This window comes from Drosophila ficusphila, unplaced genomic scaffold (genome assembly GCF_018152265.1).
Source record: "Drosophila ficusphila isolate 14025-0441.05 unplaced genomic scaffold, ASM1815226v1 contig_791, whole genome shotgun sequence".
NCBI lineage: Eukaryota > Metazoa > Arthropoda > Insecta > Diptera > Drosophilidae > Drosophila > Drosophila ficusphila.
Window position 1 is genome coordinate 24,328,529 of NW_025064737.1, and position 13,298 is coordinate 24,341,826.

The 13,298-nt window shown below is 48.7% G+C and overlaps 3 protein-coding genes across 3 annotated transcripts; all 3 read right to left on the reverse strand.

Moving 5' to 3' along the window:
* Window positions 1–1,717: 1,717 nt before the first annotated feature.
* LOC108102273 (putative polypeptide N-acetylgalactosaminyltransferase 13) lies at window positions 1,718–5,078 on the reverse strand. The gene is given in 8 exon segments (XM_017207024.2): window positions 1,718–2,886; window positions 3,239–3,445; window positions 3,602–3,653; window positions 3,656–3,770; window positions 3,903–4,366; window positions 4,422–4,597; window positions 4,673–4,827; window positions 4,888–5,078. Coding segments are annotated over 8 exon segments (1,704 nt in total). The 5' UTR covers window positions 5,020–5,078; the 3' UTR covers window positions 1,718–2,483.
* A 3,748-nt stretch (window positions 5,079–8,826) lies between these two features.
* Window positions 8,827–11,102, reverse strand: LOC108086292. Its single transcript, XM_017183184.2, has 2 exons — window positions 9,899–11,102; window positions 8,827–9,635 (listed from the first exon to the last, which is right to left on the reverse strand). Exon 1 carries the CDS (start codon window positions 11,085–11,087, stop codon window positions 10,164–10,166), a length of 924 nt encoding a protein of 307 aa, XP_017038673.2. The 5' UTR covers window positions 11,088–11,102; the 3' UTR covers window positions 8,827–9,635; window positions 9,899–10,163.
* A 51-nt stretch (window positions 11,103–11,153) lies between these two features.
* LOC108102274 lies at window positions 11,154–12,381 on the reverse strand. Its single transcript, XM_017207025.2, has one exon. The coding sequence runs from the start codon at window positions 12,360–12,362 to the stop codon at window positions 11,262–11,264; it is 1,101 nt and encodes a 366-aa protein (XP_017062514.1). The 5' UTR covers window positions 12,363–12,381; the 3' UTR covers window positions 11,154–11,261.
* Window positions 12,382–13,298: the final 917 nt, after the last annotated feature.

Below are 13,298 nucleotides of genomic sequence, written 5' to 3' on the forward strand. Positions count from 1 at the left end.
CGCACACACGCCCACTCGCAGGATCGAAGGACCCATCTTGCAGGGACACTGAGCTCAACCTTTTTCGTGTGCTGCGATGGATTGGTTCATTTTCGGCATAATCATGCGATAGGGATTACCAGTTTCTGCCAGGGACACGAACTTTTGGTCTTGTCAAAGGACCTACTGTGGGTGGGACTCAAAAAAGTAAAAGTATTTCAAAAGGAATAGTTTTGAACTCCAGGGTATCCTCTTCCCATCAATCATACTCTCTAACTACTCAAGTTCATACAAATTGTAACCAAGCTTAATATGATTTTAAGCATTTTGCTTACCAATCGCAAGGTTTGTCCCACTGTGCGGGGAACGCTTTCAACCTGTGACGAAAATGATGGATTATCGCTTTTTGCGCTAACGTTCACATGTTTTTATTTACTGGCGCATACAACCTGACCCTTTTTCGGAGCCTGCCGGGGGAATTAATAAATGTAAATCCGCATGGGAGCGCCCAGAGAGGAGGCGACTGCGCTGCTTAAGCCACACAAAAGACCACACTAATCGCTTTTTCTCTGTTTTTGGTCCGGTGGGCGCGACTGAGGGGTTTTCGGGGATCTGGATTCTGGATTCTGGATTGGAAACGGCTGCGTTTCTGGTCGGGGTCGATTGCGGTGGGTTCGGTCCGGTCCGGTCTGGGGACACAACTTTTACACAGCTTTCGCTATTTAATCATTCAAATTGACTTTTTCCTGACGGACGTTAATTTCGAAATCCCTTTTTAAACGCTGCCCACCCGCGGTTATTCCGCAACTTCCCTCCACTTTCCACTATCCAAGCTCCAAGCTCGCGGCTTATAAGTTTTTTAGCCTTCGCCGATTCTTTTTTTTTCTGCGCTCCGCTCCGCGAATTTCCTTTTTGTTTTTCCGCCAGCGCACTTAGAATGCGCTGAGTTTGCATTTGGCTTTCATTTCGCCGCGGCCCCGGTCCGCTTTTAGTTTTTTAATCAAGATGTTTTAAATGCGGCCACGCCAGTGAATGATGGATACCGTTTTGTCTTTTTTCCTTTGGCCCCCAACAAAGTAAACAGAAAGTTGGTCGGTGGGTTCGGCAAAGATTTATGCAGATAATAAAATGAGTCTTCAAATGAATAATCAAGTTTTGCATGGCTGGCCGGAGAACCGCTCATAATTAAGGTCCGTCCTTGAGCAGAATCGCAGTTCCCAGTTCGCAGTTACCAGTTGGGTTCACTCGATGATGGAGCGGCTTTTGAAACCATCCAGCTTTCAAAAGGCAATACAACTTGGCGAATCCGAGTCAAGGACTGAAGCGTTTTAGCCAAATGACCGGGACTCCTTAAAGTGGTGGTGGCGTTACGCGTTACCTGGGCAAACTTTATGGAAAATTAAATTTTCTAGTGCTTCGCCGTTTTATTACCGCCACTCGCTTTATTGTCCTTGCATTCCAGGTGCGGGACAATAAAATGTCGCGACTGGCTGTCCGGAAGCGAGAAGAACCCAACCCAAACCCAAAACCAAAGCCGGAGCAACTGCAACTTGTTAGACTTCCCGGCCACCCAAGGCTTTTTGTTTTTATTAACTTCCGTGAAAAATGCGATTTTTACGCGCAGCTGCAGCTATTGTGAGCAAAATATCGCAGTCTCTGCCTGGCTGCCTGGCTGGATGGCTGGCTGGCTGACTGTCAGGCCCGTGGACACACTTGTTGCCATTGTTGAGATACGAAATTAACTTTTACGCTTTATTACCGCAACAATGGCGAAACAAAACAAATCTCAAGTTGCGACAGTTGCAGTTGCAGTTGCACGAACTTCTGTTTTCCCTTCCTTCCTTAAAGTTTCGGTTTCTGTTGCTGGTTGCTGTTTCTGTTGCTGTTCCTGCTGCCGTTCCTGTTTTATTTGGTCTCGTTTCCGGAGTCGCCGCTTTTTTGTCACCGCCATCCGGAGGCCATCAAAATTGCCGGAAGCGCGAGCCGGGCAGTCGGTGCCACCGTCATTGTCATCAACTCAATTACATTTGCCGCCGAGGGGAAGCCGGCCTTTGCCATTGCCTTTGCCACCGCCTTTTCCTCCGCCTTTGCCTTCGCCTTTTGTTCGCCGACTGATGACAGGAGCTCCTAAACAATCCGCACAATACGCGCCGCGTCGCCGCCTTTATCTGCCACGCCCCCGCCTCCAGCCGCACCGCCCTTTGTGTCCTGTCCCGTGTGACGGATGCGCCAGGAAGCGCTGCGAGTCTTGATAGCCTCGAAAAAAGGGAGCCCGCCGGCGGCAGGCAGCAAGGAGTCGTGTATCTGTGGCGCCATAATTTACTGCTTCCCCGGCAGCCGCCGCGCGTAATCTACGGTCGAGTTGCTCCGGCAGCGGAAGTGCCTCGCAGAGATTAGCGCAACATGTCAGCATTTTGATTTACCTGCATGCCACCGGACTCAACCCCACCAGCTGCAGCCCACCAGCTAAGCGGCATCGATTCGCGTATCAGGAATCGGGATCATTAGCCAAGTTTACTCCACTCCATTTCCAATGCAAATTGAAACGACTGCGAGACCGCATGCGAGCGGCAGGAGCTGAGCTCCAGACGGTCCCCGAGTGGATTATCCAGGCACAGGTGCGTCTCGGCGTGCAGGAGGCGGGTGCCGAGGCGCCTCCACCGCTGCGCCTTCCCCCTTCCGTTGCTCCTGCCGCAGGGCTCCAGGGAAACCCGCATCCTGGCTGCCACTCCCAGGCAGAGCTCCCTCTGGGTGCTCAGCTGTCCGCTGCCGCGCATCAGGCTCCACTGGGTGATGTCGCTCAGGTAGCAGTTGGCCAGGACCAGGTGGGAGTCCTTCGGCCCGGCGTGCAGGCAGCGATCCTCGTTCCTCAGCGTTCCCGTCGCCGACAGCTCGTCAAAGTGCAGCCTGCGGAGGTATTGGGTGTTAGCTATTTTTAAATTAATCATAACTCACATAACTGAACACACAGAAAATATTTTGGAGGTACTAATATTATTGAAAAACCTAGGAAACTTCTCATAAAAAACAATATGAAAAATAATAATAATATTATGCATAAAGAAATATGTGTTGCAAATATTTCGAACTATCATAGGTATATAATTCACAATTCATAATTATGCATTACATGATTTGATTTATTAATTTTGAATTAATTTGATTTAAATAGAGAAGTTGATATTTTACATTCCTCACTTCTAGCTCAGAAATCTTAACATACAACCACATCCTCAATCTTTTTCCCCAGTGGACTGACCTTAGTTCGGGACTCACATGCCGCAGATACCAGTCGAAACTATGGCAGTGCCTCTCCCTCCTAAATCGCTGCATCCATCCAATCCGCATCCGCATCCCGTCGGAGGTGTGATTGTGAGCCAGTGGAATGCGCCTGGCCGCCGGTTTCAGTGCGTAGAACATATTTTTGTACTCGTCCAGCCAGGACTCGGCGATGATTTTCGAGTTGCTGCAGAGGAGGAGCAGGGAATAAAAGAAGGGAAGGGTCAATCAGCATGTGATCGGAATGTTTATATTAAACGGACGCCGTGCGGAAATAAATTGAAAAATACCAGGGCGGTGCGGCCACCGGCCATTTCACACCTAATCCCCGAGCTCGACTCACTGCAGATAGGTTTCCTGGGCAGGGCTCATCCGCCCGTCGGATTGCGGGGGAAGTCGAAGGCGTGGCGCTCTCGGAAGATGTGCCCGATTCGGCTGCAGGGCACGATCTCAATTTGTCCGCCGCAAAGCCACAGCTTGATGGCCAGCTCGATGGACTCGCCGCCCCAGATCTGCAAGGAAAACGAGTAGTGGGACAAAGGGACAGCTGAACTGCGAAGTCATTCGCTCGGAAATGTGACAGAGAGAAGCCACCGGACATTGGCAATTAGGGCACTTGACACGGGCTAATTGGGTTTTCTCACCTTCAGCAGCGAGTTGAAGCCGCCGAGCTTAAGGAACCAATCGCGTGACATCATCAGGACACCGCCTGCGAAGCCAGGACTTCTGTAGGCCATCTCGGGCAGCTCTCCGCCGGCCAACTGGCGCCTCAGCCAGTGGAAGTGCAGCGACCAGTCGAACCCGCCCTTCAGCATCTCGTTGCCCTTGCGGTAACTCAGGGTCGTGGGGTCAATGGGGTCGAGCAGGGGACTAACCGCCAGATTGGGACTCGAATTTAGTCGCTCCAGCAGGGGCTCCAGCCAGCCCTCGTTCACCTCGCAGTGGCTGTCCAGGAAGAGCACGTGGTGTCCACTGGCCATCGATGCCGCCTTGTTGCGCGACCAAATCAGACCTTTCCGCTCTTGATTTAATAGGAAGATGAGCCCCAGGCGATCCCTCGAGGCGTAAACCCCCTCCATCAATCTCTTTAGGTCAGCCAGCAGGGTGACTATTAATGGAGTGGTAAGTGCTTGCAAAGTGGCTCGAATAGTTCAAGGACCCACCATCCCGACTGCCGTCGTCCACGATGATGAGCTCGTGCAGAAACTCCGCAGGAGTGCGAACCAGCAGGGACACCAAAGTGCGCAGCAGCATCGAACGCGCCTCGTTGTGGAAACTGATCACCACGCTCACATTTCCCCTTTCCGGAGGAGGAAGCCTAAAGGAGCGGTTAGCACAACTAAAATTATAAGGAAAATAATTCATAAAGTTATTGTAAGGCAACTCAAGAGAGAAGTCTTCCCCCTTTTTTTACCTTTGATGTCTTGTCGAAGGCAATTCGCGTATTACTCCCAAAGTGTCACTAAGACGAAGGTTGTACTGGTAAAAGTCCTCGGATCTTTTAGGTGTATGGGATATAAACTCGCGCCAGTCAAGAAAGTAATCTCCACTGTTTTCATTTTGATTTAGCTGTTGAGAACAAAACTTGATTAAAACAAACGATAAAAACTTTCCACATAAATAACTCACCCCATTTACTGATAAATCATTATAGATTCTATTACGGAGAAACAGAAGTGATAGAACCAACTGAAAGATCACAAAGCCCAGGAAATAGACCATCCATCGGCGATGTCGACGAAATTGTCTGCCAGCGAACATGACAAAATATATTATAAGAACTGAACTGATTCCGATTTCGTTTCCGCATGGCGTTTCGAGTAGTCACAAGTCTGGCCGAAAAACGAAACTAAATCGCTGAGACTGGAGCTCCACGCTCTGCCCTCAGAATTATGACTTCTGTTCGGCCGTCTTTCATATTATCACTTTCCGTGGAAAAGGTGGGTTTCTTCAGCTTTTCTACTTAGCTGCCTTTGATTGTGTCGTCACATGCTGAACGAGCGATATAACAGCGAATGGAATCATATCATCGCTTCTTGTCACACTTGTCAGTGATAAATGCTCGATAAGTTTGGCAAATATTTGTGGGCAGCTCGTAAGGTGTTAATTGCGGCAAACGAAACTATCTATTACCCATGAGCTGTCAGGTTTCTGGGGACTTTGGAGGGGGCGACGATATTATCGACGATATTTCATTCATGGCCCTTGGCGCACTCCGATATCAGACATTCCGCAGCTTTTACCAGCGGATTGTGATTGAGTGTTATTGATATGCCAGAAACTATTTCATAAGCAGCCCGGCAACAAAAAACCGCTTATTGAATAGTTGGAATGCGAGCTTCGCCAGCCACCTCATTTGATTACATTATTTTTGCATTATAATTGCATTACTTACTTTGTGTGTACAGCGCGGAAATATTTCGCAATTCATATTTTGCTGGCAATTAATTGAGTGTAATGATTTGCACAATTTACCTCCCCCTCATTATGCAGCGTTCTGATTTGTTTTATTTGCCCACCCGGCACCCGGCAAACACATAATTGCTGTTGATTCGGGCCGGGAACATAACATAATAACGTGATGGACTTGCAAATATAGACTGCTTCCTATGTCAATCAGTTGATGGCGAATAAATCGGGGCCGGAGTGAATTAAATTGGCTACCAAACGGCCGGCGCTTTCATTGAGTCGCGATTCAGTGGCTCACTGGCATATTGGCATTGCCTTTTTATGGCCTTTGTTGCTGCCATAAATATTTCAAAGGCCAGCGTCGCGTCGGTTGCCATGCACAGCCGCCCAGAAAGAAAAAAAGGCGGAGATGGCCACTGCCGAACACACACAAACACACGAACAAGCCCACACACACACATACACACACACACACCCACTGGCCAGACAGCATTGTCCATATTGGTCGGTGGCCGAGTTTGTTGGCCGGCAAAGGATGCCCCTTCCCATCCGAAGAGTGATGTGATTTTATTTAAAATTGTTAGGCAAAGCGGAAGTAACTCATTCAGTTAGCAACAAAATCAGGCGCCATGCCCGAGCCAAATTGGAGTGTGACTTCCGCATTGCATTAGGGTTATACTTAGTAGTTGGGTGCTCGGTGCTTGGTGCTTGGTCCTTGCCACTGGATCCTGGGTCCTTGTGGCTCCTGCCCGCTCGCTGATTGACTTACGTGCCTCTCGTTTGGCTCCTCGCTCCTTGCGAGTTTGCCGTGGCAACGTTCTCGTTTTCGCTCGCCCCGCTTTTCACGTGCAGCGGAAATGCATTTTCCCAGTCACGTCTCCAGCGACCAGACAAGTGTGCAGACAGACCGGAGCTGCGGATGCTCCGCTCCTCCGGCTCCTCCGATTCCAGCTGCTGCCAGGTAAGACATACGCCCCCATTGAGTGGCAGCGACGTCCGAGGATTCCTTTGTTTTCGGCTGCCTTTTGCCTTCTGCGATTGCCATTGCCTTTGGCGTTGGCGTTGGCGTGGGAATTTATTAAGTCGGGCGTGATCTATGCGCTCGAGCTGGGTCGAATTAAAGTGCTTTGTAATGGATGCACGGGGCCAGGATCTGGGGGATACACCTAATTGTATGCCGGGTCGCGTGTGCAGCTTAGCAATTAAGTGGCGCGGCCAATTCAAGGGCGGCCAAGGCAACAAAACCCGATATATTCAATATGTTTTCAATTTGCCGCTTTCTTCTCGCATCTCTGCTTCTCGCGTCGTTTGCGTCCTATCAAAGGCAATCGCAAAAGCCGTAAAACAAATAAAAATAAAACGAAATTATGCCAATAAATGAATTATAAGGCGCACGCACAACGCGGCGTATACGCAACGCTAGTCAAAGAAATGGGCGACAATGTCTAAGTGGCATGTAAATATGTGTCAGTGTCTATGACAGTGTGGGTGAGTGGAGGTGGAGGTGGGGGTGGGGGTGGGGGTGGGGGTGTGTGTGTGTAGGTGTGATTATTATATGGCCACTCTCACACACACACAAGATGGCTTCGCTGTGTGCGTTATGATAATGTTAACGGCCCGACGCAGGCTTCTAAAATTTTATTAGCAAGCGGCTTATGGAACTTTGAAAATAATAACAAAAAACCAGCAAGGAGTGCCCCTGTTATCCCCCCTCTCTCTCTCTCTTTCTCCCACTCTCTTTCTCTCTATTGCTCTCTCTTTCCCGCTGGCTCCTGTTGGCCGTAAAGAATATTGAGGAAATTGCTTTCTTTGCACTCGAAATGCTCTGCAGACTTGGCCGCTTGGCAGGGTGCACTCATTTCGGAATTGTTGCGTATTATCGTAAAATTTTACGCACACCCACACACACGCACACCCGACGGCCAAGGACGTGCGCACACATACAAATGCGTTCCGGAGTAGAGGAACAAAATCACACAAAAAAAATCAAATATCAATCTTAAAATGCTTCCACCTCTTATTTGATAGAAGGAAAACAAATTAAAAAAGATAGTCACTTAATAGTTGCTTTAGTAATATTATTAAGTATAGACCATACAAATATTTTTTTCGATCCCTGACTTTTCTCAGTGTACGCTAACATTTTTTCGCATAGCATTGTCTGAGTTTTCCCCCGAGTAGACGAACGCATTTTTCTTGTCAAGCATTTCCACATTTCCACATCCAGCTGCAGCCACATACTATATTCGTTTATGAGTGCGGGTGCCAGTTGAAAATATTTGCAAAAACAAAAAGCAAAACAAAAGCTTAGGAGGCGCGAGTTTTTGTTTTCGTTAGCTGTGCCCCCATTTTATGAACTGCGGTCGCGCCTCTGAATTATTTAGTTTAATTTACCAAAGTGCTTTTCCCATAAAGTGATATGCGGCTAATTTGCAAGGACCTCGCTCCTTGGCAGGGGACAAATCGCAGTGCGGAGATCAAAAGGGAAATCAAAAAAGCAAACAGAACACATGGACGGAAATATAATTTCAATGATTTTCCATTTCGAATCGGCAGTGGTGGAGGGGGGTGAGGGAAACCATTTTAATGATGTTTACACAGTTCGAATGCGACCGTCAACATCCAGGGAGCGGGATTCTGTGACTCGCTGGCAGGCTCTTAGCCACATTATGTGCTTTATGGCGATTGACTAGAACTTTTCACTATGCCCGACGGAGTACTTTAGCTGATGACATTATCGCTGCAATACAAAAGGTTTTGCCACTGCCACTTCATCCCAGTGTTTGCAGAGCTTCCTCCCATTCATTCCGCTGCTTTTTGCTTTTTGTCAATGACACTGAGCCGAAGGACCTTCCTTTCCCGGCAAATAAAGCCGGGCGTCTGCGCGTTTAATGGTTCTTGGTTCTTGTCGGGAAACTTTGATTCGGCAGCGCCACCGGCAGCGGTATTTCATTAATTTGATTGAACCTCAGCCGAACTCTGGCGAACGGAAATGAGACAGAACAATTTAATGTCATATTCGAGACACACGAAATATTGTTTTTATTTGATCTTCGCCAGTCGCAACTTGGTCGGGGAATCGTTTAGCTTAAAGGAGACCAATTGGAACAATAAATAAGGCGATTACGACATTAGCGTTCGAAAATAAATTGACCACGGTTGTCATAGGAGCTTTTGTTTAATAAGATTCATAAGAGATTACATTCTACGCTCCCTATAAATAGATAGTTAATCATTCTATTTTTGCGTCTGCTTTAGGAACCGAATCAACCTTGAGCAGTCGAATAAATACATCTGAATAGTTGATTGTTGGTGAACCGCAGAAGTGCCAGGTGTGCATGCCACAGAAACTGTTCCGCCAAACCAAGGGGCTTCCGAAGGTGGGCACACATTCCACGGACCAGCCCTGGTTCTTCAGGCAGACGAAATCGTTATCTTTGAAAAAATCGGGATTGGGATTGGGCTCCTCCCGCTCGCAATCCTTAGTTGGCGTCTGCGGAGTGGGCTTCTTCTCCAGTTTTCTGCCACTCGGGTCCCACCTCCAGAAATCAAGAATTTCGGAGGGGCCAGGGATTTCATTGCAAAAGGGCGGCTCCCAGGAAAACGGCTCCTCCAATGCAGTTTCCAATTGGAGCAGAATCAGCTTAGTATACCTTTTACTATTTGCTGTGTAGTTCTTGGAATAAGTTATGCCCTCGACGCTATACGTGGAGCCATCGGAAAGGACTACTTTGTGGTCCTTCGTACCCCATCTAGAATAGCAAATGTTGGAGGTGAGGACCTGCCGCCTATTAACGATCAGTCCGCTGCAGTACATCTTGTCCTTAATCATCACGCGAACGACGTAATCGTCCAGCGACGGCTGGAGGAGGACCCAACTGCCTTCTCCCACTGAGAACTTAACGTGGCTTAAACCCAACAGGGCCAGTAACAAAATCTCCATCTTCATCCTTGCTAAGGAAGTAAAGCTGAAAAGTAAGAAGTAAGACTATATAAGACATTTCCAATTTCTTCGATTTAGTTCGCCAATTATAGAAGGAAATGGAACCGATCGGAAGATTAGCGCAAAATTTTATTCGCATTGCGAAGTACATTTCTTAGCTTTTACATTTAAAAAATTTTATAGAAATTAAGAACGACATCCTGTAGTTACGGTTTGAATCAGCCGTGGCTATCTGCAGCATGACTAGGATGGTAGCCAAAGTGTGGACGCCAGTCATCTCTCATGTACCTCAACTTGTGATGTTTTGGACCAGAAGATCCGGATTCACCCTTGTGGGCTGAGCACAGCAAGGCCAAAAGCAAAACAATCCCAAGTTTCAACATGGTAGTATTGACTTTAGAAGTCTAAAATTAACTGCTACTTAACTCGCCTCTTGTCAAATGAAATTATTAATGGCTTTCTGGGTAATCAGTTATTTATGGTGCTTACTTATGGCTTACGACACTACCAAACAATCTAATGAAGTAAATCATTGATATTATTTATTTAAGGGTTACAGTATTGTGTCCTCGATGCGGGAGTTCTTGATGAGTTCCATGCCAACAATCGAGAACTCGAGGGCGTCGTAGATCTTGATGTAGAGGTCGACCCCCGTAAAGACGGGGCAGTTGTGGCCAGCCACGTTGATGCCGCAGATCTCCCCGTCGTGGATCAGGGGATTCCCGATGGCCAGCTGGCATTGGACCGTGTACTTCGGGTTCCGCACGCAGAACATCGTGTCGATGGCCACCAGACCCTGGCGATCGTTCATGCGGTGACGGCACTCCTGCAGCGGGAGGATGAAGGACGTCTGCGAGTGGATGCTGTGGCGCTTCCTTATCCAGAGTGGCACCTCGACGGGACTGTAGTTCTCCAGTTCGGAGTCGCAGAGCTTCACTGTATCCCCGACTACACTCGAGTTTTTGGGCAGCTTGTCCACTTGAATGGCGACCAAAAGGGGATCTGCTCCCTTCAGAAAGGTCTCGTTCAGCGGTATCTTCTTCCCCTCGATTATTTCGTTGTCGTGCATCTTCATGTGCACCGTGTCGCCGTCCTTCTCATCAAAGCAAGTGTCCGCGGTCACCACTAGTTTCGGGGATATAATGGTTCCCATGCAGATGTACTTGCTTTGTTTGTATATCCGGACCATCAGCTCGTGCAGCGACACCTTCTCTTTGGACTTGGTCAAGATAACAAAGGGTTCCCTGGAGTCCCCGAAGGTCACATTTTGATCTTGTGGAGGTGGAAGTTCTTCCGGCTGATCGGTTGTGTCCCCAGTCCGCGCTCGACGTCGTTTGTAGTCCATCTGAGTCTTCGGATTGTGCTGCGCCTTGTAATCGCTCAGCATATAGCGGTGATAATGGGTATTTGATGAGAGCGATACATTTGCCAGGGCAGCTAGTAGTATTATTCCAAAAATAAGCACTAGACGCTGCATTGTGTCTTGAGGAAATCACTGGCACTGAACTTATGGTTCGTAAAGGTATAACAACAAACCAATTGGTTACGTTTACGCCTGATTTTATTTCGCTAATTAGTTTGTTTTTTTACATATACTTTAAACTTAATTATATATATTCTTTCAGAAACCTTCAGAGGTAATGTAAGAAGCTTAGTAGTAATCGGGAACTGATAGAATGTGGCGCTCCTCCGAAGGCGTGTCATCGCCGGGTGGTCCACCGTTGAGGGGATCGTCGAAGAGAATCTCGGGCACATGCTCACCCACGTAAATGTTGGGCGACCTGTTGATCAGGGACTGAATCAGGGGAGAGACCGTGGTGGGCAGCGACTGGTTGTAGGGACCACTGAGGGTGAAGGCTCTCAACGCATCCGTGGCGGTCTGGATGAAGGGGATCACTGGCCTGATGGGCAGGTAAATGTCCATGTTGATGGAGTCCTCTTCCTCGTCGCAGTGCTCCCCGTAGATGTTGATGCCCAGCAGCTTGTTGTCCATGACCAGGGGATCGCCGGGTCGAGTGGCGCAGGTGCTCTTCTTCGAGTGCCGCCTGTTGCGGACGCAGAAGAAGTCCGGCTCGAATGTGGACACCTGGAAGAAGTCCCTCAGGCCGTAATGCACCCGACAGCGATCGTAGTCGAGGACGCGGGTGTCGTAGAGCTCTATCTGGTACTCGGGCGGGGAGATCTGGGCCATCTTGACGCGGTCTCCCTCCTTCGGCCTCCTCCTGTTCAGCGGAATGTACCGGTAGGTGAACTTGTCCAGCTTCATTGTCAATCCGAGCAGAGCCGCTCGATTCACACGCCCTTCCCTGCGGTTCGTCGGGATGTAGAAGGCCAGCACACTGTGGCCAGCAGGATTCTGGCCAAACTCGCTCCCAGTGAGGATGCTCATGTCCTTGGCCGAGAACTCGTAGATGGCGTCGCTGGCCGGCGCTTCGAAGCAGTGCGTCGAGGTGATGACCATCCTGCGGGAGATCAGAGCCCCCGCGCAGATCACGGATCCCTTGTTCAGGACATTTACGTAGAAGGATAAGTCCGTCGAGGCATCAAAGGGAGGCAGACTGCGGGGAGTCACCGGATCCTCCTTGTCCCGATCCTCGAGAGCCTGGCGATTGTAGTCCACGTGCTGCTTCGATCTGTGGTGGCTATTGTAGTACGTGGGCCGATGGTAGTTCTCATCGAACTGTTTCAGCCACATGGAAGCACCAAAGTCTAGCCACAGAACGAGCAAAGTGCCTGTGATTAGGATTCGCATGTCGGAGAATAACTAACACTGCCAGGGAAAGTTATCCGATTCTCCATCTCAAAAGGCATTTGTTTCGGTTATCAGATTAGTTGCACAGCTTGCTAAAAAAAAAAAGATAAAGTCAATACGACATAAAGCAATGCAGAAGAAGATTGCAAATAAGTAGATCTTTTTTAAAACGCTTTGCGTTGCTGTTTTGCCGAGTGTACCTGCAGCAATATTAATTAAGAATTTAGATGAAAGCCAATCGGCAGACTCATCTCGCACGCCTCTCCAATTCTGGCCATGTCCTTTATTTGCCGTGTCAGTCATTGTTTTGGCATTTGCATTTTTTGCTGACTGCCTTCGAGAGCGTTGAAAGCGAGCGAGGGAATGAAAGACACTGCATTGTGATGGGTTCTGGAGTCCAGGAGTCTGGCTGCATATTGAATTATAAACCAGGCATCAATGGCCGTCATTTAACTCTTGCCTTTCGCCTTTTGCCGCCAAAGGGGGCAGACAGCTGAGTGGACCGGCTGACAACGGCAGACGACATTGTGCCGGACATGAAAGGCTTGACTGACTGGAAGGCACGAGTACCTACATAAGCAGGAGGGCAGGAAAAGCCGGAAGAAGAGGCGCACAACGGAGGACATAGATAATTAATTTGCTTTGATTACAGTTGTCTGGTTTTGCGAGGGGGAAAAAAACCCGAAGCCGATCCCGAATCAGCAGGCACCATCTCCATCTCCCAGAAAGGCAGAAAGACTGGCAGTCGGAAATTGAAGTGTTTGTAATGTATGCACCACCTGCGGCAAGAAAACGGATGGCCAAAGGCACTTCCAGCCCCTCCAGACTTTCCCTGGCGTCGACAGCAAAAAGTGACAGCCTTGTCGGCAGTTTCGCCGGCGACGAGTGCGTCTAATTGATGGCCGGCCAAAGGCTTTTCCATGCAAATACCCGTAC

Excerpts from the sequence above, each read along its gene's own strand:
- LOC108086292 (XM_017183184.2), bottom strand. The coding sequence starts at position 11,087 with ATGCAGCGTCTAGTGCTTATTTTTGGAATAATACTACTAGCTGCCCTG.
- LOC108102274 (XM_017207025.2), bottom strand. The coding sequence starts at position 12,362 with ATGCGAATCCTAATCACAGGCACTTTGCTCGTTCTGTGGCTAGACTTT.